Genomic DNA, 25340 nt, shown 5'->3' with positions numbered 1-25340 from the left:
AGACTGCATCGCTCTGTTTTGCCTGTGATTAAATTCACAACGGTGAAAATGTTCCAATTACGCCAGCGAAAAAAATCTGTTCGCACCCAGCAAGCTTTCCATCTTGTGGAGAAGGGGGAATGTTTGCTGTTAATCATTTAACCTAGGAGGAAAAGACTCCCTCCATCACAGCCTTAAATAAGGCAGCGCTTATAGTCGAGGCTGTTTCGATTGTTTTTAATGTGATTATATGATGGAACACACTGTATAGATACACAGTGTGCCTGCTGGCATCTCCAACCGCTGATTATTTCTGCATTTGACTGGCATAACCTTTAGCTCAAGTGTTGCTTACAGAGCCGAGGGCGCACCTTGCATCAGTTAACGAATGAGCTGTGTTTTTTTTTTTTCCGCCACGACAAATTATCCAAGTACCGAGCTCTCCGATGCCAAGCAGGCGTAAACGAGCACATAACGGTTGTCGACATTCTTGTTTTTGTCATTCATTTACCTTAAATAACGAGCGAGTTGCTACTGCTGCTGTCATTCTTTACTCTAACGCTGCTGCCTCTGCAAGATCCCTCCTTCAAAACCCTCCCCGAACCATCTTGTTTGACAGATTAGTTGATATCTCTCTGTTTTTTTTTTTTTTTTTTTCACTAACACCGAAGCCTCTAAGTGGATTTGTCATTGTTTATCTTCTGCCTTTACCCCTTCAAATACTAACACGAAAACCTCCATGGAATGTGAGCCATCTGTTTGCCGTTGACAGTGTCCAAAGAAATTAGGTAGACTTTAACAGCTATTTTTTTCACCTCATTCAACGGAGGGCGGAGAAATTAGTGGCATTTCTTGGTATGGATAAATTATGATTTAAAATTGCTAGTAAATCATTTTTTGAATCCTTTTAAAGCATCTGTGGAGTTTATGGTATGTAATTTTACTCTCCCTCCCTTGTTTTTTTTCTTTTTTTGAAGCGCGCAGGGGTTGGACTCCCTACGGTAAACAAACTGCATTATATGGTAGATATCACATTCTAATTTGTCTAGTTTGGTTTGGCCCTTTCTTTTTTTATCTCTTTTTTATGCTTTTACTGTGCAGAAACGACTAAAGAAAAGTAAAAAAATGGCATCAACCCCCAGGTGCCATGCAAAAGTTCATTTTTTTGCCATTTGCAATTTATGTACATTGTTTTTTTTGTTTGTTTGTTTGTTTAACACCACTCACAATTCCCTTCACCCATATACTTATTAAAATGCTTTTTGTTGTATGAGTTCTATCATTAATAACACATCCTATTTGGCTGAGACTCTCTACGGTGGGCATAAACAATGCTGTGAGCTGCTGTCGGCGCAAGATTTCACTCTGGGTCACATTATGGCAGAATCTGTACTGACAAAAACATATTGTTATGCATAATGTAAATTCTAAAATGTATTGCTCCTAAACCTTATCTTTCAAACTGAATTTGTCAAGTTTTTTTTTCACACATCGAGCAATACATTGCATGCTAATTTAAAACATAAACTGCCCAGTGTCAGTCAAAGTAAAAGGGCACAGGGTGCTCTTTCAAAGCATTTAGTAATTTCTTAGATAAAAGAGACAATCAGAAAGAAACACATGACTGCAGCTCTTGTGCAGTGTTTCTGTCCACCTGCTCCATTTTCCCTCATTCTCCCCCTTTGATGTTGGCTTTTATTAAATGTTGCAGCATTTCATACAGAGATTTCGCTGCCCTGTATGATGTAGCATTTAATGATTCTCTTTTTTTTGCTCAGCAACGACACTTAATATGCAATGTTCTCAAACATTGTATTCATATCCGCCATGTAAATCAGGAACAAGAGGAGAGAAGGGCAATGAAGGCTTTTATTGTACTTTTATATGCAACTGCTTTTACTTAGAGGGATTTTAAAGGGCTGAAATAATATTTGTGCTAGGTGGAATGGCATATAAACAAAGTCTATATGATATGCTATGCATATGCGATACAAAATGAGTTAAGAACTAGAATCTACTCTGTGTTTCAGGCAGAAGCAATTCCAGCTTTGTTGATTATAATGGGAGCAATTTAGTTTTGACATGTCATGCACTTTACATACAGTGTTACTGTGTTTTTTTTTTCATGGTTGCCAAGCAACTATTAATATCATCCAATTAATGTAAAATTTTGGTGATTTATGTGCAGTTATCAGCTACTTTTTCCTGTGGATTCAAACTTGACCTAAATGCTCAAAATTAAAACATATTGTTATTTTTGAGTAAAAATAACAGTAAACAAAAATAAGCAATATATGAGGAAAAATACAATGTATAGTGTGATTGAATAGTTTATTAATGTATAAATGTATGCTTAAAATAGCAATTTTTAATTTATAATAATTTTTAGACAACATAATAACAATGTTTAGGATCTAATAAAAATGACTACAATCATAACAATAAAAATGATTATTCTGCTCGAATTAGAAATATACATCAATTTAATCAGTCACTCAAAACTAATTAATTCACTTAAACCCACAGTAAATCCAGAGAAATGTTTTAAGTGGTCTCTTAATGTTTCCCAAAGATGTTTTGATGTTTTTACAACCCTTGCTGTTTTCTGCATGTAACATGTTATTGGGAATCTTTTCTAATTTCCAGCTCTCGCACACTTGAGTATAAAAAGCTGACCTTGGCCTGACAAATGGAGGTGTTCTGCTTGAGCACAAACACTCACTGTTTATGTGAATTGGAAGTGGAAAATAACAGAATTGGATAAAAATGATTGCAACTGCCATGCAGCTGTTATTAACACTCTGTCTAGGGAACAGAGCAAAGACTGACCTCCTGTTACCCTTCTCTTCCTGTTGCAGACAAAAGTACAAAAATGCCATTTTCTTCATGCATTTTTGTCATTCATTCCTTTAAGTAGCCAATAACATGTGGCACTTTTTTTATCCAGCATGTGCGACATGTTGTTTTTGCATAATACTGGACTTGTGCTTCAAATACAGTTTTGTTTTTTTGTTGTTTTTTAGATAATATGCAGCTTATTTGTCATTATTCACCTGCATAATTTGCTTCCACTGCATGTGTGGGTAGCTATTTCTGTTGTTGAGTGATGCTGTGCATTGATTTATTGGTTTTTCTTTCTATGGGCTTTATTTTCTTCTCCATGTCTTGCTTCTTCTGCTCTTTCTCTCTTATAAAGGTTCAGACAAATGGCGGGTTTCAATTTCAGGACAATGCAAACCATCCACAATTTCCAGCAAACAAGCTGCATTCTTTCCAGCTCTGCCTACTTGTCCACAGTAATAATCACGTTCACGGAATATTTGACGATATTAGAGATGGAATATAAATCCTCTCTGTCTGTCGGCATGGAAACGCCTCAACCCTGAGCATTTATTGAGACTGTAAGAAAACCACCTGTTTTAGATGTCTGCCAGCTCTTCCATGCATCAGCATATAAATACATTATAAGTGACTTTATGTCCTGAAATCGCAGCCCGAGATGTCTTAACCATCATGCACGGCTTGTTTATTAACAAACTTAAAGCTATCGCTATACCCAAACGTATTTCTTTTCAATACATCTCTCTTACAACAATGTGTACAATCCAGTAGTTGATTAGAACTGACCACGAGCATAGTTAAATGCAACCTCTGTTATACTAACAACCATTTTTGTGTCTGAATCCCCCCCTTTTATACTAATCTCGCACAGTCACCCTTTAACATCACTTGCTAACCCACTCAACATATGAGTTGCGTCCCAAATGACACACTATACACTATGCACTTATACACTCAACCGTGTAGTGTATGAGTTTAGTGTTGTCTCAATTGGATCGTTTTTTTTTTTTCTTTAACTAAATAGAAATTTATTCCATTTCTCAGTCGATGTTTAACATTTTTCAAATTTGTACAATAAATAACCAAACTACCAAATAGTTCCTGTCATGAGCACAACTACATTGACCATCAGGTGGTGGCATAACCACTTATGTATAAATATTTTTGCTTGCACAACCCAAAATAAATAAAGTAATCCAACTGCTCTGCTCCATCCGCTACACGAGCTAACTAGTTTTTCAGTGCATTCCTCTTTTTATGCACTACTTATTGCATTTATCATACTAAAATGGCGTAGAATAGTGCAAAAGTATGAAATTTGGGACGCACAGATAGTGATTCCTCTTAGTTCCTGAAGCCAAACACCTCCCTTCCCCGTTTCTCCTCTCCAACACTGAATAGTGCACAGTCCAGCACACATAACAGCATTCTCTTATTCAGAAAGCAGCAATAGCAGACATAAAAATGGGTTAACGTATGCATACAGAACCAGAGGAGCCCCCCTGTGAACCAGTTTTTTTTAATTAATTTCTTTATTTTTTTAGTTGAGAAAACAAGGATTTCGGCTGTTGCAAAATGAAAAGATGTCCCACGTTCCCTCTTTGTTTCTTCCCCCTCTCTCTTTCTCCTTTCCGTCCGTCTATGGCATTTACGCAAGCAGGTGACCATATCAGTGGACGGGCTCCTCACAACCACGGGCTACACCCAGGAGGACTACACCATGCTGGGATCAGATGATTTCTTCTACGTGGGTGGCAGTCCAAACACAGCCGATCTGCCCGGCTCCCCCGTCAGCAACAACTTCATGGGTTGCCTTAAAGATGTAAGTGCATTTTTGAAGCTGTTTTGAATTTAGATCACAAAGAGGACCTGGTTTTCTTGATGTTCTTTTTTTTTGTGCCCAAGCGACCTGTCCTCTTTTACCTCTTCCTTATCTGTCCTTTTCTCTATTCGCCACCCTTCCGTGCGTGTCCCATAATTTATGTCATGTCCATACCGTTGAAGTTCCAGCTTTACTATCCTGACAGCCAAATTAAAAATTGATTTCCTCTATGGATCCCCATTCGACTGTCCCGGACTCTCCATCTCTGTCTCGTTGACCCCGGACTCTATTAATCACCAGTCTCTACCTGCTCAACCGTACAGTTAGTATCAGTGGCCCTCTTCAGCAGGAGCTCGAGCACTTTCTTATTGCTCCTCTGATAGAGACACGCACACCTCTACGACTTTGTTATGCTTTCGGGAGTCTGTGCCGTGTCTTGTTTTGTCTAGTTGCTCCTTTGTTTTCATTTGGGGTTTTTGTGTGGGTACTTTCATGTTGTTTGATACCTCTTTGTAGGTTTGACATTTTGATAACGTTGGGTGGTTTTAATTTACAGTATATGATGTTTAATGTTTGAGGATCAAGCTAACTTAAAAGTACAGTGCATGTGTACAAATCATATTAACTGTAGTACTTTAGAACATGGGTAGTAGCATGGTACAGTGAACACATGAAAGTGATGACACATTGTTTATGATGACTTTAGGTCAGGTATGAACTTTTGGTAACATTTTAGTTTAGGTACCAATTGCCTACTAACATTATTAACCACTATGAACTATTAACTATTAGCTTATTATCAGTCTATTATTAAAATATGGGCGGCTTTTGTTCTTGTTATACATCCCTAATCTAGTCCGATAACTATAGAGCCAGACTGAATCTGCAGACATTGTTTGCTATTTCTGCACAGAATATTGTAAAAAATCAGCAGATGTATGCAGAATGATTTTAGGAGTTTTGTGACTAAAAACTTAATATGGTGAAATAAACTATACATTTGTAACTTTTAATTCATGTTGTTTACAATGCAAATTCTATTATATCCATTTACTTGTTAAACAAAACGGGTTTCTCATATAATATATCTACTAAAAAAACAGAAATTTTTACTTTATAAACTGTATTGTAAGTAAATCATATGAACAATTTTACATTAGTCAGTAATATTACATAAATTAATTTAAAACCTGAATGAATATAAATGTACACACAACTGAATAAATTGAGTCAATGATAGGATTTAAATCTTTTTTAAGATTTTGCAGTGCAGATTCCGTGTGGGCCTAGCAATAACTAAACCTTATTTGAGCTTTATTGTGCTAAACATCGTATTTAATGATTCGTTAATAGCATTAATCATACCTTAAAATAAAGTTTGACCTGCAACCACATGTCAGTGTATTCTAATAGCCACTACTACTTACTTACTACTTACCACTAGTGTAATGAGAGTTAGTTAGCTTGGTAACACTTCACAATATGGGTGTAATGCTAGTTATTGAATTAGTTAACATATTTAACAATACATCTGTTAAGCATTACTTAATTGTTGTTAATGTTAACTAAACATATATTAATGTGTTATTTATTGCAATAGTTAACATGAACTAATGGTGGGCAACAACTGTTATTCAGCATTACATAATCTTTGTTAATGTTAACTTATTTTCTACAATTACCAGATAATATGGCATTCTGTGTGCACTTAATTAAGCTCACAAACCATTTAAGTTGCCTCCATTTTCCAGGTGAATGCAACTCTTTTTTATATATATATATATATATATATATATATATATATATATATATATATATATATATATATATATATATATATATATATATATATATATATATATATATATATGCATATACCATATCTTTAAATGTATTTGTTTTACTTACGATAATGTATCATTTATATTTTTTTACTTTAGAACTGCAATGCAGTCCAAAATCCGACAGACTGATTAGCTGTAGGCTATAAAACAGTCATCTAAATTGTTGTCATACAGTGTTATGCCTGGATTTCTTAAATAACACAGACTATATTTGAAATATTTGAAAGTAATTTGTGTTTCCTCCTGCAGAAACAGGTCATGAGAAAAAAGCTAAGTGGCTCAATGTGTTACAACTTACTCATATTCTAATACATTAACTAATACACACTAATTGTAAAGTGTCACCATTACCATGTTCTGTAGTTGCAAATTTACTTAGAGGAATGTCAAAAGTGGATTATCAAAATAAAGTGTAGCCATATATATATATATATATATATATATATATATATATATATATATATATATATATATATATATATATATATTTTATTATTATTATTATTATTATTATTAGTAGTAGTAGAAGTAGCAGTAGTAGTATTTTAAATCACCAGAATATGGATGTAAAGCTGTTAATAATGTGGAGTTTGACATCCTATGGCTGATGTTTTCTAAAGATTTAACACCATTTTCACTGAACCTTTTGTCTGACAAGGGAACAAAAATTATATACAATTTTGTTCCCAGTTTTGGAAAAGTGCCTGTTCCAGAAAGATTTGTACACTTTCTGAAGAAAATGAGAATGGTTCTTGCCTGTGAATCGCCTTTATGACAATGCTCAGTTGCTGTTTTTTTTTTTTTGGTTTAAACTGTTGTTGGTGTTGTGGGTTGCTTTTCATCATACACTATCTGATTTTTAAATCATTTTTCTCCAGTCCGAACTATGAGCAATAGTCATAGCGACATGGTTACAGAAATATGAGGGAAGGACATTTTTTTTATAGGCCCAAACATTTAAGAAACACTGAAATTACAAACCTCTATCTTAATCTGATAGCGAAGCAGGAAGACGTACTGTATACGTTGTGCAGTCTGAGATAGTTTGAAATCTCATTGATAGCTTCCCCCTTTTTTTTCTCCACGCTCTGTGGCAATAATTGCATTTTTCATGTTCCTTCACTCAGAGCCTGGCACCTCTTGTTTTGCTCTTACCTCTCTTTTTATTTTTCTGTCACGATGGCTGACGAGAAACATGGCCGTCTTGTGTTATTTTCAGAGACACTCAAGTTCACACCCAGCAACAAAGCGTCAGTCATCATCTTCGGACAGACAGAGAGGCTGGTGTAAAAATGAAAAGCGTGTTTGCTGTGATGGGCTTACCCCCCCACCCCCCATCTGGCCATAGAGAGAGCACATGTGACAGAAACAAAAAACCAACCTTAAGGGGACACAGTCAGCATGCAGGAATGTTATTTTAGGAGCAGTTTTGTCATACGGTGGCACGTGTGGGCTAGACATCATATCATACATTGAGATTTTTCAGTTGACGTCACTTAATGAATGCGCTGTTTATGCGCACGATTCAGAAAAGCACTTAGCCGCGGCATCGTCAGAGCTAATGTTAGCGTAGGATGATTCATCATATTAATGAAACAGAATATCGATTAGCCGAGGGTTGCTGTAGTGCTCTGGATGATGTCTCTCGGTTTATGTGATCCACTCATGCTTTTGAGTATTTAAAGAGACTGCCGTGTTTACTGACTTGAAAACCGTGCCCTCTAGGTACACACATCAGCTGGGGTTTGTTTGTACCAGTGGGCAGCATACTACTCCATTCCCTCCTGTTAGCATTTAAGCTTTTTTTTCTTTCTCCCTATCCCAGGTGGTCTACACCAATAATGAGTTCAGACTAGAGCTCTCCCATCTGGCGGAATTGCGTGACCCTAAGGTTACCCTCCATGGCGATTTGACCTTCCGCTGCGAGGACGTCGCTGCATTGGACCCAGTCAGTTTCGACGCGCCCACTGCTTATGTAACCCTCCCGCGCTGGAATGGCAAGAAAGCTGGCTCTGTGTCCTTCGATTTTCGAACCACCGAGCCCAACGGACTGCTGTTGTTCAGTCACGGGCGGCCGCAGGGTTCAAAAGATCACAGACCAAGGGTGGACTTCTTCGCCATGGAACTGCTGGATGGATTCCTCCACCTACTCATGGACATGGGCTCCGGGAGCATCAAGATTAAAGTGGGGAACAAGAAGGTCAATGATGGAGAATGGTGCCACGTAGACTTCCAGAGAGAGGGCAGGAAAGGTCAGGATATTGCAAGATCAGCACACACATTATTGCTAAACCTGCTCTCGCTTTGATTCCTACTCTGACGCTTTCCTCTTAATCTCTGCCGTTAAAGCACTGCCTCGTTCTGCCCGCTTAAGGTCCATCTGATATGCATACTTCACAAACTGCTAAATCACTGTACTCTATTTCTTCTACCTCTCATTACCTCTCATTACTGTAAGAGCTCAACTCAAACACACTCTCTGCAGTTTTAAAGAAGCAGGCCCACCGTGGGATTTAGCAAATCCCAGGGGAAGAGGCTGAAGACCTTTCCACTAGCTGAGCTCAGGGGAAAAAAGGGAAGAACAGAGGATTGTTAATGCTAAATTAATGAAATCTCAATTTTTTTAATAACTTGTGACAGCTATTGTACAGCAGCTATACTGATTCCATGAGTTACTAAAACGATAGTCTTCAGGGATCCCTAGTAGCGGCGTTAATTAAATTAGTTTTAGTTAATTATTAACAAGGCTAGTCAATTTAATATGTTTATTAAGTGCTAGTAGAAGCCCCCACAGGACGTCATGATATAAATATCTGTGTCTGTCTGTCTATCTGTCTGTATGTCTGTCTGTCTGTCTGTCTGACTTAAGTTCTAGTTTACATTCAATTTGTTTTTCTTTTAATCGATCTATAAGTTGACATTCTTTCCATCAGTATGACATTCTGGCTGCGTCCAAAACCGCCTACTACTCATTAGATACTGTATTTGATTTTAAATGTACGACTCGGCCACTAGAAAAGTATGTTCTGTACAGTATGAATGTGAGCAGTATGATTGAAACTCGGATGTACTACATCTGCCGTTGTGTCAAAATCACGTGATCTTTCCACGTGAGTTGCATTGCACTTCACTTCCTTTCATGAATTTGCTCGCAGGGTATCATAGGATATCGCAGTCGGATGCACACTACATAATCTCGCTGGAAGTAGTTGGTCATCCGGGTCCTTCTAGCATACTGTTTTTCGAATTCTACACATTCGGACATACTACTCGGTTTTTAGCGTACTAAATAGTATGGAAGTATGAGATTTCAGACGTAGCCTCTGTTATTCTATGTACAGTTTAGCCTATTGCTCGTATTTCTATCTGTTAGTTCTTTCAAGTCATTCTGTCTATTATTCTATCTCTCTGTTTTATTCTCATTCTATCTCCTGTTCTTTTATCTATTGGTCTGTTGTTCTATCTTTCATTCTACAATTACCGTTCTGTCAATGTGTTCTGTCTATTGTCTTTATTCTATTAATCTATTTTCCTATGTAGTTAGCATGTCATTTTTATCAATCTGTTGCTCCTTCTGTCAAACTTTCAGTCTATCCATCATTTCGTCTTGTCATCCTGTCTATTTTATGTCATTTCAGTGCTAATCTATTAGAAATGCATTCCGAGATATTTTTTAACAAAATGATTATTATAGTAAACCCTAAAACTAAATCCTCTGAAAGATGTTCACAATTTTTCAAATAGGAAAGAATTCAAAATAATGTGTTCTAACTTTCAGCTAAATATAAAACCCTGCATCATAGTTCACAAATTAATTACCTAACATAACATATTACCAATAAAATTTTGACAAAAAATGAGGCTAAATTGTAAACAAACATTGTGCTGTTTAGGCTCACCTCTGCTTCATTCACTTTCTCCAAGGCTCCATCTCCGTCAATGGCCGCAGCCTGCCCTTCTCCACCAACGAAGGGAGTGAGATCCTGGATCTAGATGGTGAAATGTATTTGGGGGGTCTGCCGGAGAACAGTGGGGATCTTTCTCTGCCTCCAGAGGTGTGGACTGCCCGCCTCAGGCTGGGCTTTGTGGGCTGCGTGCGGGACCTCTTTGTCGATGGGCGCAGCAAAGACCTGCGGCGTTTGGCGGAGCTTCAGAGCGCTCCGGGTGTCAGCAGCTTCTGTACCCGTGAAACCCATCGGAGGTGCAGCTCGGAGCCCTGCGTTCATGGAGGCCGATGCCGCGAGGGCTGGAACAGACACGTCTGTGATTGCACTGGAACTGGATATATGGGCCCCAACTGTGAGATGGGTGAGGAAAGTAGGGCTTAAAGCTGTAGGGAGGCAGGATTAAACATTGGATTACGTCTCACGGTTGAGACGCGTTCTTTTAAAGAAGAGCAAAGCTTCAGTGCTTCGCTTGTACAGTTTTATATTGAGATACAGCTAGGCTCCAGCTCGCTTCATCAGATCTCACCTGCATAGACCCTTGTTTGCTTGCAATGTGTGGTTTCTAACTCTCTCCTGCCCTCTGCTGTCTGGCAGTAAGAATAGCACTGTGGCCACACAGTGTCCATTGTAGACATGCTGTTGGTGACTCAGCAACAGTGTACTTGGTGATATTTTAATTGCAATGAGCATCAAATTCTATAATTTGTATAATTAATTATAAATGAAACTAGTAAATGTAATTATAATGAAACAGATATAGACCCTTAGGCCAAGAGTATAAATTGAATGATATTTTACTTGTAATTATATCTTTTTGGCTGATTAACAAAAGTTTATCATCTTATATCTGTTTTTACTGTTGCTACTACTATTGCCTCATAATAATAATTATATATTATATTCATATATAATTACATATTAAATAAAATCTATAGAATTAAGCAATAGTAGTAGTACAAAAAACATACAAAAACAAAACCTTTGCTCAAGTAACATTATAACCAACAGATATAAGATAATAAATAAATAAAATATAATAAATATAATAAAATAAAATATAAAATAAAATATAAAAAAAAATAAAATATAAAATAAATAATAAAACTTTTGTTAAGGATAATGTAATTGTTTTATCATTAAAAACATACTTTTTAACAGTAAAACAATTACAAGTTGTTAATATTATTATTATTAATAATAATAATAATATTAGAGTAATAGTATAGAACAGGGGTCACCAATCCTGGTCCTGGAGGGCGGGTGTCCCTGCGGGGTTTACCTCCAACTTGCCTCAACACACCTGCACAGATGTTTCAAGTATACCTCGTAAGACCTTGATTAGCTTGTTCAGGTTGTTTGATTAGGGTTGGAGCTAAAATTAGCAGGACACCGGCCCTCCATGAACAAGTTTGGTGACCACTGGTATAGAACAACATTTCATAGTTACACAGTAGTTATAATATACTAATTACTACTAAATAATGCTATTAATATTACTGAAAGATAATAACAATTCATGTAAACTGTACATTTTAGAATGTAAAACTATTACTACTACTACTACTACTACTAGTAATACTACAACTAAAATAATAATAATAATAATAATAATAATAATAATAATAATAATGATAATAATTAATTACATAAAATAATGTAAAATGTAAAAATAAAGTAATTATTAAATGATATACTGTAGCTGTTATTACTGTTACTGTGACCATGTAACTTAAAATGAAATGTCTTAATAGCAGTAGCAATTAGTTAAATTTTATTTGGATTTAAATTAGTTTATTAAAGAGTAATTAAAACTGAATAAAAATATTGATAATGTTTACATTTGCTTTGCTTTTTAACATTATATAAACATAAAAAAATACTGTTTGAAAAATGCATACAAAAATATATCTTTTAATTTTGCATCCTAGTGTTTGCTGACCTGTAGTGTCTTGTTCTGCCTCTTTCAGAGTCTGCAGTGTTGAGTTACGACGGCAGCATGTTTCTGAAAGTCCTGATGCCTCACGCAGCTCACAGCGAGGCCGAGGACGTGTCTCTGCGCTTCATGTCTCAGAGGGCTTATGGTCTGCTCATGGCCACCACCTCCAAAGAGTCCGCCGATACCCTGCGCCTGGAGCTGGACGGGGGAAGAGTCAAGCTTACCGTCAACCTCGGTAAAACCACCAGACTCGAGGCTCTTCCCAAGACACATTTCACTCTCATTCCTCCATCTTAATCTCTTTCTGCTCTTCTTCTTCTTCTTCTTCTCTCTCTCTCTCTCTTTCTTTCTCGCTCTGTCTTTCTCTCTCCACCTGTGCAGCCTTCAATGGCTTTCACTTCTGCAGCTTTCAGAGCAGACAGCCAGAGAGACCAGATCATTTAGTGTCAAACACATTGAGTTAAACTAGGGGAGACTGAGGGGAAATTATATTGTTTTACCTTTTGAATTTTTCTATAACTTTATAATGTTTAAATATAATATAATGTAATATAATATAATATAATATAATATAATATAATATAATATAATATAATATAATATAATATAATATAATATAATATAAATCTCTGTATTTCAAAAGATCAACTTCAAAGTAAGAATATGATATGAATCCTGTACAGTATTCTTAGTTTTTATTATTATTAAATTGCTTACATAATGAGGCTGAGTAGTTTTGTCTTTAGGAATAATATGCAAGCAATTTAGAAATCTTTAATTGAAAGACACACTTTTTTATATACAGTAAATTGCTTTAATATTTTGTACTTAAAACAGTGATCAAGTTCAAGTTCATTTATTTATAAAGCAGATTTAAAAACAGTCACAAGACTGACCAAAGTGCTGTACATAAGTCAAAGTAAAATAAATAGGAAGAAGATAAAAACAAAAATAAGCCAAGAGAAGCAACAGAATACATTTAAAAATGAAGCAGTTAAAAGGAATATTAAAATAATAAAAACAAGCCAAGCTAAATATGTACTTTAAAAAATATTTTAGTGTTTTTAACTACATTTTATTTTGCGAAATATTTATAAATGTAATTAATTTCTAAATGGTGAATCAGTTTACTATAATTAACTAAAACTATTGTAAAATCAGGAAAATAAAATCATTCAGGGGAGCCATATTTCTCAGCCATATAATTACCTTATTATTTACAGTTAGCTTTTTATTGTAACCAATTTCATTTTTACATCTAAATCAGTGATGCCCAAAGTAGGACCTGTGGGCCAAAGTTTGCCCATGGTAACCTTTGATTTGGCCTGCCATCCCTCTGAGAAGAGAGGAAAAATAATAGGGATAGTTTCTAGATTGTCAATTCAAATTTAATGTAACCCTTTGTTTGCTTTATTGTTGAAAGCTAACTGAAATTAAAGGTTTCAATTTAATGGTGTAAATAATTCAGATTTAGTTTAAATGTACATACTGTGACTCGATAATGCAGAGACTTTGGTGAGCAAAACAAATCAAAGGCAGATTCTGCTTGACTAGTGTATTCAGCACTGAACTCCACTGTGTTAAAAATGTGATTGTTTATGTCCTTATTGCAATAAGTTACCATTAAAAAGTTACACTGCATTATTTAATACAATTTATAGTTTAATGTTTTCTATTTACTTTGAAATATTAGGACATACATTTGGAAATTATCCACTTTAATAAGATATTTTGGTATATTTACCTTTGGCCCATGGCTCATAATAATATTTGGTTTTTGGCCCTTCATACGAAAATGTTTGGGCATCTCTGATCTAAATCAATTGACTAATGTATGCATATGTACTGTAATTGTTCTACACGGTTCTTTATATACACTGTTAAAAAAAAAATCCTGGTTGGCTTAAGATTTTGAGCTGAATCAAATTAACTATATGAGTCTATTAAACATATTATGTTAAACTGACTTAAAACGGCTTGCATAATTTATCAAATTAAGTTAGAACATAATTAACTTAGTTTAATAAGTTACAATGAACTAAAAACATATGTTGTCATGACTAATTGATCACATAATCTTTTACAGTGTAGTAATATATCATTTCCCTTCATATTCAGGATGTAATTTGAAGTAGATTGCCACATTTTTTAAAACTTTAACAGTGTAAGTAAGAAAAGGTTCACAAAGTGCTTTACAACCAAAGAAACGGAAAAACAGGTAAAAGAAAATATATCATTAAAATAATGCTTAATAAAACAAGTTAAAAATCCAAGAACAAAATACCAAAAGCAAAATCAGCTCACCACACTGTTAATAAAAACTTGACCGAAAAAGATGTCATTAAATATTTTGTAAAAAGTTTAACTGACCCCAGAGTTCTCAATGATAGAGGGAGAGAGTTTCAGAGTCATGGGGCCACAACACAAAATGTGTTCTGGGAATGGCTAAAAGGTCTTTACCAGAAGACTGCAGAGAAGTGACCTTAAGTATATAGGGAGGCCTGACCATGCTGAGCTCTTTATGTAATAACCAGAATCTTAAAATTTACTCTGAAACTAATAGGAAGCCAGTGAAGAACCTTAAGCACAGGAGTAATGTGCGACTCTCCTACCAGTGTTGGTTAAAACCCTCTCAGTTGCATTTACAGTGTAAGAAAAATTTGATATCAAGTTAAGTTGAGCTTTATTGTCATTCCGTTCCATGTGTGGACATACAGTGGATGGAAATGTTGTGCCTTGCAGACCCACAGTGCTACATAAATAAATATAATCATAAATATGAATACAAAACTGGACATAAGAGCTGTTTTAAACCAATACATAATTAATAATGTTGAGTGGTAATCTAATTATACCAACTATGCATATACTACATACTTAAACCATACTAGTCATATATAAGACATAATATTGTGCAAAGGAGGTAGAGTATTTAAGGATGATGAAAACAAGTAGATTCCATATACTATAAAATCTATAAAAAAAGAAGAAAAGTAGCAATGCACAGCCATATTTTTTCGTTTTTTAAGTATGAATAATGATAAAAAAGTACTATTAGATTTGTGATGTCAGAAATGTATTTTCCCCTGATGTCTCCCAGCACAAAAAGCAAAGGTTAGATTCTGCGCAGTCTCTCACTGTCCGCTGAGCTCAGACCGAAGCTCTGGTGGCTGGCCGTGTCTGTTTATAGTGTGGATTACAGACCGTGTCAGTGCACATGAGAGCGGGATCTGAGCTGGTCAGTGTGACGGTGAGACACTCTCTGGCTGTCTGTGGTCACTCTTCTGTAGCGGTTGACAGCTGAGAGTTCACCACAGACAAGAGCACTTTGCATATTTCTTCTCATTATCGGTCTCCATTTTGATTTGATTCAGGGTTTTTTTTACCGTATTTGATGATATGCTGCGATGAAAACTTACATTAGCAATAATACAAATTGATAATAAACACACAAAAAAAATGATTTTTTTAATGAAAATCATTCTATATAATATAATTGGAGGAAAGAAACAATTTCAGTGGGGGTGTAAAATTATTAGATTAGATTAGATTCAACTTTATTGTCATTACACATGTACAAGTACAATGCAACGAAATGCAGTTTAGGTCTAACCAGCAGTGGAATAGCAGTGCAATAACACAATAGCATTATGTTTATTATAACTGTAGTGGTATTATAACTTTAAACTTTATTTTAAGTCGTTAAAAGAAGGACAATTTAAAACACCAAACTGAGTTACCCATTATCAATTGAGTTGTCAATAATATATTTATTAACATTTATGTGCAGATACTTTGTATTTGTACTCTATACAGTTGAAAAAAAAAAAAAAAAAAAAAAAACTTGGCGCCAGTCTTTAGTGTTATTTCAATGAATACTGTTGTTCATCCAGAATGCAGTAAATTAATAAAAATTACTGCAGAAATGTTTATAATGTAGATGTTTAAATTTAATGAATATTATTTACCTACAATTGTTTTTTTAAGTAAAATTATTATTATTTTTTTTAAATACTTGTGCTTGTTCATCTTGTAAGCGAGCATATCAAAATAAGTTTCATCAATAAGTTTTATCTTTCTATAAAGGGTGGCAATTCACATTAAAGAGTCAATCCTACTTATGCACAACTCATACCACCGAACCACCAGAGGACAGCTCTTGCTCTTTTTTGTAAATCTGTTCTGCGCTTTTTTTTTTTTTTTGATGCTTTCATTATAGATGTGTGTGTGTGTTTAAAGTGACACATTTGTTATTTAATGTAATCAAGCTAAAAGTCTAAATAAGACATTCAATTGCTGCACTTTAATCAGAATGTTTAAATTATGTAGTGGAGAAAAGATTATTGAGATTTGATAAGTTGATTAATTTTTTTATAATAGATATTAATTTTAATAGGTTAAACTCTTATTTGTTTGCAGCTTTGTCTATATGCTATCTTAGTAAATAATAATTAATATTAATAAAATACTAAAACATATTACTGACCATTGAAACTGTTTATTTACAATAAAACAGCTCCAGATGAACAGATTTAGTAGTTTGGGGATTTTTTAGGGGGTGGGGGGTATCCCTTATTTTCACATACCAATGTTGACAGGTATGAGTATTTAAAACTTACATGTGAAAGGACCAAACAGTACAGTATCTAATTATTCTCCATTATGCGCCTTTTTTTTTAGATATTTTGGTCACACTTTACAATAAGGTTCATTAGTTAATGTTAATTAATGCATTTACCAACATGAACAAACAATGAATAATACATTTACTCTATTTGTCCATGTTAGTTAACGTTAGTTAGTGAAAATACAGTAGTTTATTGTTAGTTCATGTTAACTCATCGTGCATTAACTCATGGTAACAAGCATGGACTTGGATGTTAATAATACATTAGTAAATGTTTAATTATGATTAATAAATGCAATACATGTGTTGTTCATGATTAGTTCATGTTAGTAAATGCATTAACTAATGAACCTTATTGTAAAGTGTTACCGATATTTTTATTTTTAGGCGAGGCTCTACCGATTCTATTATTCCGTCTAGCATTGTGTTTTTGTAATCCTGAGCTCTTGGCTGATGGTGCAGTCGGCCCTCGCCTACAGTCATACAGACATCACCCACATACAGGCCAGAGGCAAAGCACAGGCTAAATCCAGCATTTCATCTGTATATACGGAGTTCATAAATTGTAAACCATGGCCAGCCGTGCTTTCTCTGCCCCTGCTCATGCGGTGTGTTTGCTCTTGTAGAGGGGCCGATCTGACTCTCATCTTGTCCCCGGATGGTTGACTTTATGCAAAACCTGTTTGTCTGTCTGCAGATTCAACCTTGAAGGATGTGGTTTTGAATTTTCCTTTCCTTTCCTTTAAATCTCACCATCTCACTCTCTCTCCCACCAGATTGTATCGGGATAGACTGTAACCTTAGTAAGTGATTCTTTTATCTGCAATGCTATTTTTGTCTCTTCTCCTTCTCTCCTTCTCTCTCTCTCTCTCTTTCTCACGCTCAGCCTAAATTCATCCAAAGTTTCTTCTCCTCCCCCGTAATCCTGTCTTCCTGCACCGTTAACACAGATTTTCTTTTTGAACATGTTCCCAGTTTGCATCCGTCTCTCTCTCTCTCTTTCAATCTCAATCTCTTTTGTTCCGCAAAATATGCCGATTTGCTGCGGTGTTTGAAATTAAGCATAACCATCCCAACAGTTTCCATTTCAACACCATATGCTCTAGTCTGTTTCATGTCGCTGTGGGACTCCGTTACGTAAGGAAAATGCGATAATAAAGCATATAATAATAAAAGGAGGAATCGTCATTTGCCAAATCAGGCGTGAGGTTGAGCATTGCCTGTATTTGAGCTCTGTTACATCCATGCGTATGTGTTGAAAACAGCGCAGTCCTCACTGTTTGCAGGGCACTGATGCTGGAGGTAAGTGTGTGATTGAGATGTGCGAGATGAAATCGCCACAGGTTGTATTTGTGATTTTGTGTGCGTGAATGCGTGTGTGTTGGTATGTGGGTGTGCGTGTTTGTTTATTCTGCTGTAGGACAGCAAAACCTGAGATTTATTAATTGGATGATTAAAAAAAATGTAAATAATGTAAATACATTTTATTTGTAAGGCACTTTTCCTACATACATGCAACTCAAAGCACTTCACAATAGGGCTGTGCGATATGGAAAAAAGAAAGATCATGATTTACTAAACAATACCGGGATTTCGATTTTAATCACTGTATTGACAAACAGACATTTTACATTATAGGAATATGAAAAATATTTCTCAAGGAAAACAACAACATGTAACATGTCCCTAAAACAAATATAAAGCACAAAATAAACAAAATAAATAAATAAGCAAGCAAGCAAAGAAAGAAAGAAAGGAAGGAAGAAAGAAAGAAAGAAAGAAAGAAAGAAAGAAAGAAAGAAAGAAAGAAAGAAAGAAAGAAAGAAAGAAAGAAAGAAAGTGTGACAAATTGTCTCTAGAACTATTCCAGGCCCACCTAGTTAAACTTTTCTGGACTGGAGCGTACGAAAAATCGTGCTGTGAGGCGATTTAGAAATCATGTTCAGATTTCGATATGATTTCAATAAACCGCACAGCCCTACTTCACAAACATACTTCACATTAATATCAGGTGAATATCAATAACATTTCATAGTGAAAATGCCAAATTATGTTTTTGTATAAGTGCAAAAATGCAAGTCATTTTTTTCTGTAATGGGTATTTGGGTTCAGGAATAGAAACTATTTCCTGGTTTAGTATTAAAACAAATGAGGTCTATGGAAAATCACCACCAATTTTTTACATTTAATGTGACTAAATGTCAATAAAAACAATATGTTGAATTGTTTAAGCAGTGAAAAAGTGTATTGTAATACAAGTTAAATACACATATTTAATAATCCTTAGTTTTTGGGTGTTAGTTATTCAAATATTAAGGATTATTATAATTTTATTGGTAAAATTACTTAGTTAAGATCAGTACAATATCAGTTGTATTTTGAAACTGTGAAGTTTTGCTATACTACACTTTTCTGTGGAATCAAAATTACATTTAATTTAAAGAGCACATTGACATATTTCCTTCTAATTATCAATAACATTTTCTCTACTTAGTCTCAAAAAAGTATTTTATCTAAAAAAATATACTTAAGGAATGTTTTAAAAAGTAATATATTTGCATGATCCAAAATTGAATGTTTATATCAGGGGTCATCAAACTTGTTCCTGGAGGGCCGGTGTCCTGCAGATTTTAGCTCCAGCCCTAATCAAACACACCTGAACAAGCTAATCAAGCTCTTACTTGGTATACTTGAAACATCCAGGCAGGTGTGTTGAAGCAAGTTGGAGCTAAACCCTGCAGGGACACCGGCCCTTCAGGACCGAGATTGGTGACCCCTGGTTTATATCATTACTCCCTTCTTCAGTGTCACAAGATCCTATAAAAACCATTCTAATATGCTAATCTGATGCTCAAGATGCATTTGATTGATCTCAGATTTGTAAAAAAAAAAGATCAGTCAATTGATTAATTATCGATCAATTCATTGCTGAAGATGAAGTTTTGAAAAGTTGCTTAAACAAATCATTTAATCTGTACTGTCATGTTTTATTTGCTCAACAAATGTATGAATGTCTTTGAACATACAATATAAACCTTATTAACTCTAGACATTTCCACCTAAATGTATTTATTTATTAATTTGCTTGTTTGTTTATTTATTAGTTTGTTTGTTTATCTTTCTGGTTTACTGTTTTATTTGTTTGTTTATTTATGTGTTTTTTCGTTTATGTTTGGAGTTTATTTGTTTATGTTTGGAGTTTATAGGGTGTATAGCTAGTAGACTGTAATAAATGTAATGAGGAAAAGTTTAGGTAACTAATATTTTTATGCTGCTTTAACTTAATCAGGTTTCAACAAAATATTTTAAGTTATACAAAGTTTGACTGATTTTTTTTTAATCAGTGCGATTTGACATAAATTGAGATGACAAGAAAAGTTAATTAGATTCAACAAAAAAGATGTAATGAAGCAATATTTTTATAGTGTAGAGGTCACTGCAACATGTTTTTGTTTATGTTTCTATGTAAATCGTCACTGTACACTCTCAGAAATAAAAGTACCCGAGCTGTCACTGGGGCGGTACCTTTACAAAAGGTACAAATTTGTATCTAAAAGGTTCATATTAACACCTCAAGGGTACATATTAGTACCTAAAAAGTACAAAATATAACTTTTGAGGTACCAATATGGACCCTTCAAGGTCAAATGTGTACCTTTTGAAAAGGTACCACCCCAGTTACAGTTCGGATACTTTTATTTCTAAGAGTGTACTGTTTGTATATTGTATCTGCTACAACAACAACAAAAGACAGGGCTACAGTATGTGACTTCCTTTTTCCCCTTTGTTTGAGGATTAAAGCTTTTTCCATGTCCTTAAGAAATTGCAGAGTGAATATACACCATGTACAGTATTTACATGTATACAAAGTAGGCGTCTAATTGTGCAATTTGTCTCTCTAGTACTTCATTAGTCACGATGTAGTAGGTGTTTGCGCTTGAGGAAACAGTTCCCAAAAAAAGGCATGAAATTTTTTTTCTCTTTATAAATTTTGACATGTTCACCATTCAAATGCGTCATCGCAGATTGTTCATTCATCTGTAGAAATGACTCAACAAATTTAGATTTGTGGAATGTTTTGGTTCTAAATGTTTAAATACTGCCAGTGAAAAATAAAACACAGATGCATCAGACAATGATTCATCATGAGCTGAAAGATTGAATGATTCATTACGCTGGAGCTTTTAAACAGTAAGCAGACCCACAGTCAGTCTGTGCCTGCGGTTTACCAACATTTACACATCTTGAGCTCTTTTGTATTTATTTATTGGCTTCTTAGATTATTTTATTTCATTCAATTATTCCATATTGCATAGAATTCACAGATTATGGCAAGTGAAGCTAATAGTTTCCAATTGTTGTTAAAGTGGTTTTATGGTGAATTTCCTGACTTCTAAATATTCCGATTTTTTTATTCTTTCATTTATTGTATTTGTACCATTTTTTGTTCTTGAAATAAAATAAATTCCAACTAAAATGATACATACAGTAAATACACAAAGCAAAAAAAAAGGAAAGTGAAATTTTTTTTTTTTACTTATACTAAAAGCTACAATAGTGTCTCAGTGAGATTAAAACAAATCTATGGATTAGTGCTAAACCAACCATTCAAAATAAAAAAACATCTCAAGATTTTAGCCAAGTAATGAATAAATAAATAAATAAAACAATTAAATAAGTCAGATTAAAGTCATTATGCAAGACTAAATGAAAAGCAAAAGTGTTGAGAATAAACTCCAAAAATAAAGTTGTTATTTAAAAAAAAAAAATGTTTTTAAAAAGAAAGGTTGAAAAAAAACTCATTAAATTAACAGTACAATTGTTATTTAAAAAAAAAAAAAAAAACATTACACAATTAAAAAATATATATATGTTTAGAATAAACATTAAATTTAAACAAAAGAAAAATTGTTAAACTCTGCAATTTTTTTTAAGATTAATGTAAATGTTGACATTTATACATTCCTGTTTTCTGCATGCTTCAGCAATTTTTTTATTATTTGTTTTTATTAATGGTTGGCCCTAGTCCTCTTCCATATATAACTAATGCACTGTATACTGTACAGTGTTTTTCAACATGTCTAAAACCTGAAACAATGCCTAAAACATTCCTAAAACCATAAAACTAAAATCATTTTTGTAACTTGAAATTAAATTAACATTAAATTAAATATTTAAAATTCTTACACTTTATACAATAAATTAATAATAAAAAAAAACTACTATAGTATATCTACTGTTTTGATATACCATCTCTACTGACATTGATGTAAATATTGTATTTTTACACCTTTGTTACCATGACAGCATTTTGCCTAAAAATATTTAAATGATTGTATATTAAATTAACGTTACTATAAAACCTCAATGTAATTTAATTATAAACCAATTTTCTTTCAGCTAGTGAATAATAAATAGGTCTTGTTTTTGTTGGGTTTAACAGGACAAAATAAAACTAAAATATATTTTTTAAAAATCTATAAAGACACACAAATTTAATAAAAACAGTTATCACAAAATTACTAAATATTGTAACATAAAGAAAAACTACAAAGCAGAATTATTTCATTAAAATGTAAGCTTTACATTCATACTTTTTTCCCTATTTATTTTGATTACAAGTGCCTCTATTTATTTATTTATTTATTTATTTATTTATTTATTTATTTATTTATTTATTTGTTTGTTTGTTTGTTTGTTTCTTTGTTTGTTTCTTTGTTTGTTTGTTTGTTTGTTTGTTTATTTATTTATTTATTTATTTATTTATTTATTTAGTTAGTTAGTTAGTTAGTTAGTTAGTTAGTTAGTTAGTTAAACTATCAGAATTGAAACAGCTGTTCCTATATTCAAACACTTTTAGCACTGTATTAAGCATCAATTTCTGGAACTTTCTTTTTTCTGCTCAACACAATATCATGAATCCACCACCAGGTGGCAACAAACTCCATGTATTCCAGCACCTGATTTCATTCACTCCTTTCTCAAAGTCTTCAGTTCTGCATGTGATCCAACGCTTTTCTTTCTCTCTCTTTCTCTCTCTTGAAGGACTGAATCTACAAATCATCCCTATTTAGCAAACATAACATCCTTTCTCATTAAATATGTTACAAACTACCATAAACACATTACATGACAGATATCGAGTTTTATAGCACCTCGGCCATTTGGGCCCTCAGAAAGTGATTTACTGTATGAAGCATAAAGCTCACAGAATGATGAATCTCTGCTTGCTCGCATGTAGAAATGTACATTCATAATCGGACGAGCGTTTGATATGTTAACCTGTGGAAGGTTTTTTTTTGCTCTTTATATTAGCTCAATGGCTGCGTCAAACATATTCAAACTGATGGAAGTTTTAATGACAGTAAAATGTTAATTGACTTTTAAATAGACAGAAATGCTGGTAGTTAAAGTAAATTATACCCAATTAGGGCCCTCTGCCATCTGTTGGAAGTCTCTTTTTTTTTCTACCCCTCTTCAGCATGATGTGCATTTCAAACAGTTCAGCACAGAGGATTCATGAATACCAAGCAGATTTAGATGACACTGCTATACAAAAAAATAAATAAATAAATAAAACACCCATTAATGTTAAGTTAACATTAGGTTTTGATGAATAATTGACATTTTCCAATGCCTGAAGCTAGTCATCAAAGTTTGATTTAAAGATCTAAGTTACAACCAATGTTGTTTTATGTCTATCAGTAGTTAAACTGCCATTTGCCTACGTCTATCTATCTATCTATCTATCTATCTATCTATCTATCTATCTATCTATCTATCTATCTATCTATCTATCTATCTATCTATCTATCTATCTATCTATCTATCTATCTATCTATCTATCTATCTATCTATCTATCTATCTGTCCATCCGTCCATCCGTCCATCCATCTATCTATCTATCTATCTATCTATCTATCTATCTATCTATCTATCTATCTATCTATCTATCTATCTGTCTGTCTGTCTGTCTGTCTGTCTGTCTGTCTGTCTGTCTGTCTGTCTGTCTGTCTGTCTGTCGGTCTGTCTGTCTGTCTGTCTGTCTGTCTGTCTGTCTGTCTGTCTGTCTGTCTGTCTGTCTGTCTGTCTGTCTGTCTGTCTGTCTGTCTGTCTGTCTATCTATCTATCTATCTATCTATCTATCTATCTATCTATCTATCTATCTATCTATCTATCTATCTATCCATCCATCCATCCATCCGAGACAGTCAAATAATAGGTATAATGTTAATATGTTAATGTTCAGGTTAATATTTTCAAAATTAAATGGCCATAAATACGCACAAACATTACTTTTAAAGATAAATTATTATACATTATTATTATACATAGTTTAATTAAAGTTTTCTTTTGAAAATTAGGAATATTACACCTGTAACACTAGGATATAGCTGTATATCAACACTGGCGGCCTCGTGCCATAGGCAGTATCCCAGCAGTGCTTATGTAAAGCTATATAACTAGTATAATAGTGCTGCAAGTGTAATATTGGGTTTTTGCAAAAGTACACAACATCATAATCTTGTATATAAAAATTGAAGCCTCCAAAAAGGTTCTTGTGTGAGGAACTACCTCTGCAATGCATTCAAAGCTGATAGTCTGAATAGCAAAAGCCATTGCTAATTCCAATGCAGAAGATCTTGCTCACAGATCAAGATTATAATGTTGAATGATTTAAAACGGGATCAGTTTACAGAGTTCTAACTGCATTTCTCTGATGCAGTTGCGTATTCGCTAATATTTACCACATAAAATCCAAAGCAAAGCAAACATTGCTAGATTACTAGTATACACACAAAAATACAAAGCACTGTACAAAAGAGAAAGATTAATGTTAGATGAAGTTTCCCGGTTCTGTTATAACTTGTTTTGCTGTTGTTTGACATATTCACTGAGGTGAAATCATTTGGTTATATTAAAGATGGACACATAGACTATTATTTTTATCTTTTAATGGAACAATATAACATCAACCATGACTTTTGCTTTATTATTTACGTAAGTGTAATACTAAGCATTTTATTTCAATATTACTGCAATTTATATCAAATGTCATTTATTGAGCAATAGTATTTAACAAACAACAATATAAAGATGCCCAGTTTCACTCAGTGACCACGTTTTTAATCAGCATATATTTAGGTATAAAATAAATTAAAATCCATTTGCTTTGGAGTTATTTACGGATGAATGACCAAATGTTGCCTTTAGATGTATCCGAAACAAATGACATTTCACAAAAGAGTACCATACAGACATTTAGCAGATTTCTGACCAAGTGACTATCAAAAGAGTGCTCTTGGCAGGCAATGAGAGGCTGAACAGGCACTGATGGACTGGA

General features: G+C 33.9%; 1 protein-coding gene across 35 annotated transcripts in view; it reads left to right on the top strand.

Annotated features, from left to right (window-relative positions):
- nrxn2a (neurexin 2a) overlaps window positions 1-25340 on the top strand; it is a 762095-nt gene that overhangs the window by 275987 nt on the left and 460768 nt on the right. For 11 of the 35 annotated variants that reach the window (XM_087299962.1, XM_087299955.1, XM_087299960.1 and 8 more), the window contains 4 exons: window positions 4481-4642; window positions 8312-8738; window positions 10411-10794; window positions 12401-12604. In XM_087299962.1, the coding sequence (XP_087156088.1) occupies window positions 4481-4642; window positions 8312-8738; window positions 10411-10794; window positions 12401-12604 (1177 nt within the window). 35 annotated transcript variants of the gene reach the window in all.

This window comes from Danio rerio, chromosome 21 (genome assembly GCF_052040795.2).
Source record: "Danio rerio strain M-AB ecotype USA chromosome 21, GRCz13ab, whole genome shotgun sequence".
NCBI classification, from domain to species: Eukaryota; Metazoa; Chordata; class Actinopteri; order Cypriniformes; family Danionidae; genus Danio; species Danio rerio.
The sequence above is the reverse complement of the archived record's forward strand: the minus strand, read 5'-3'. Positions and strand labels throughout refer to the sequence as shown.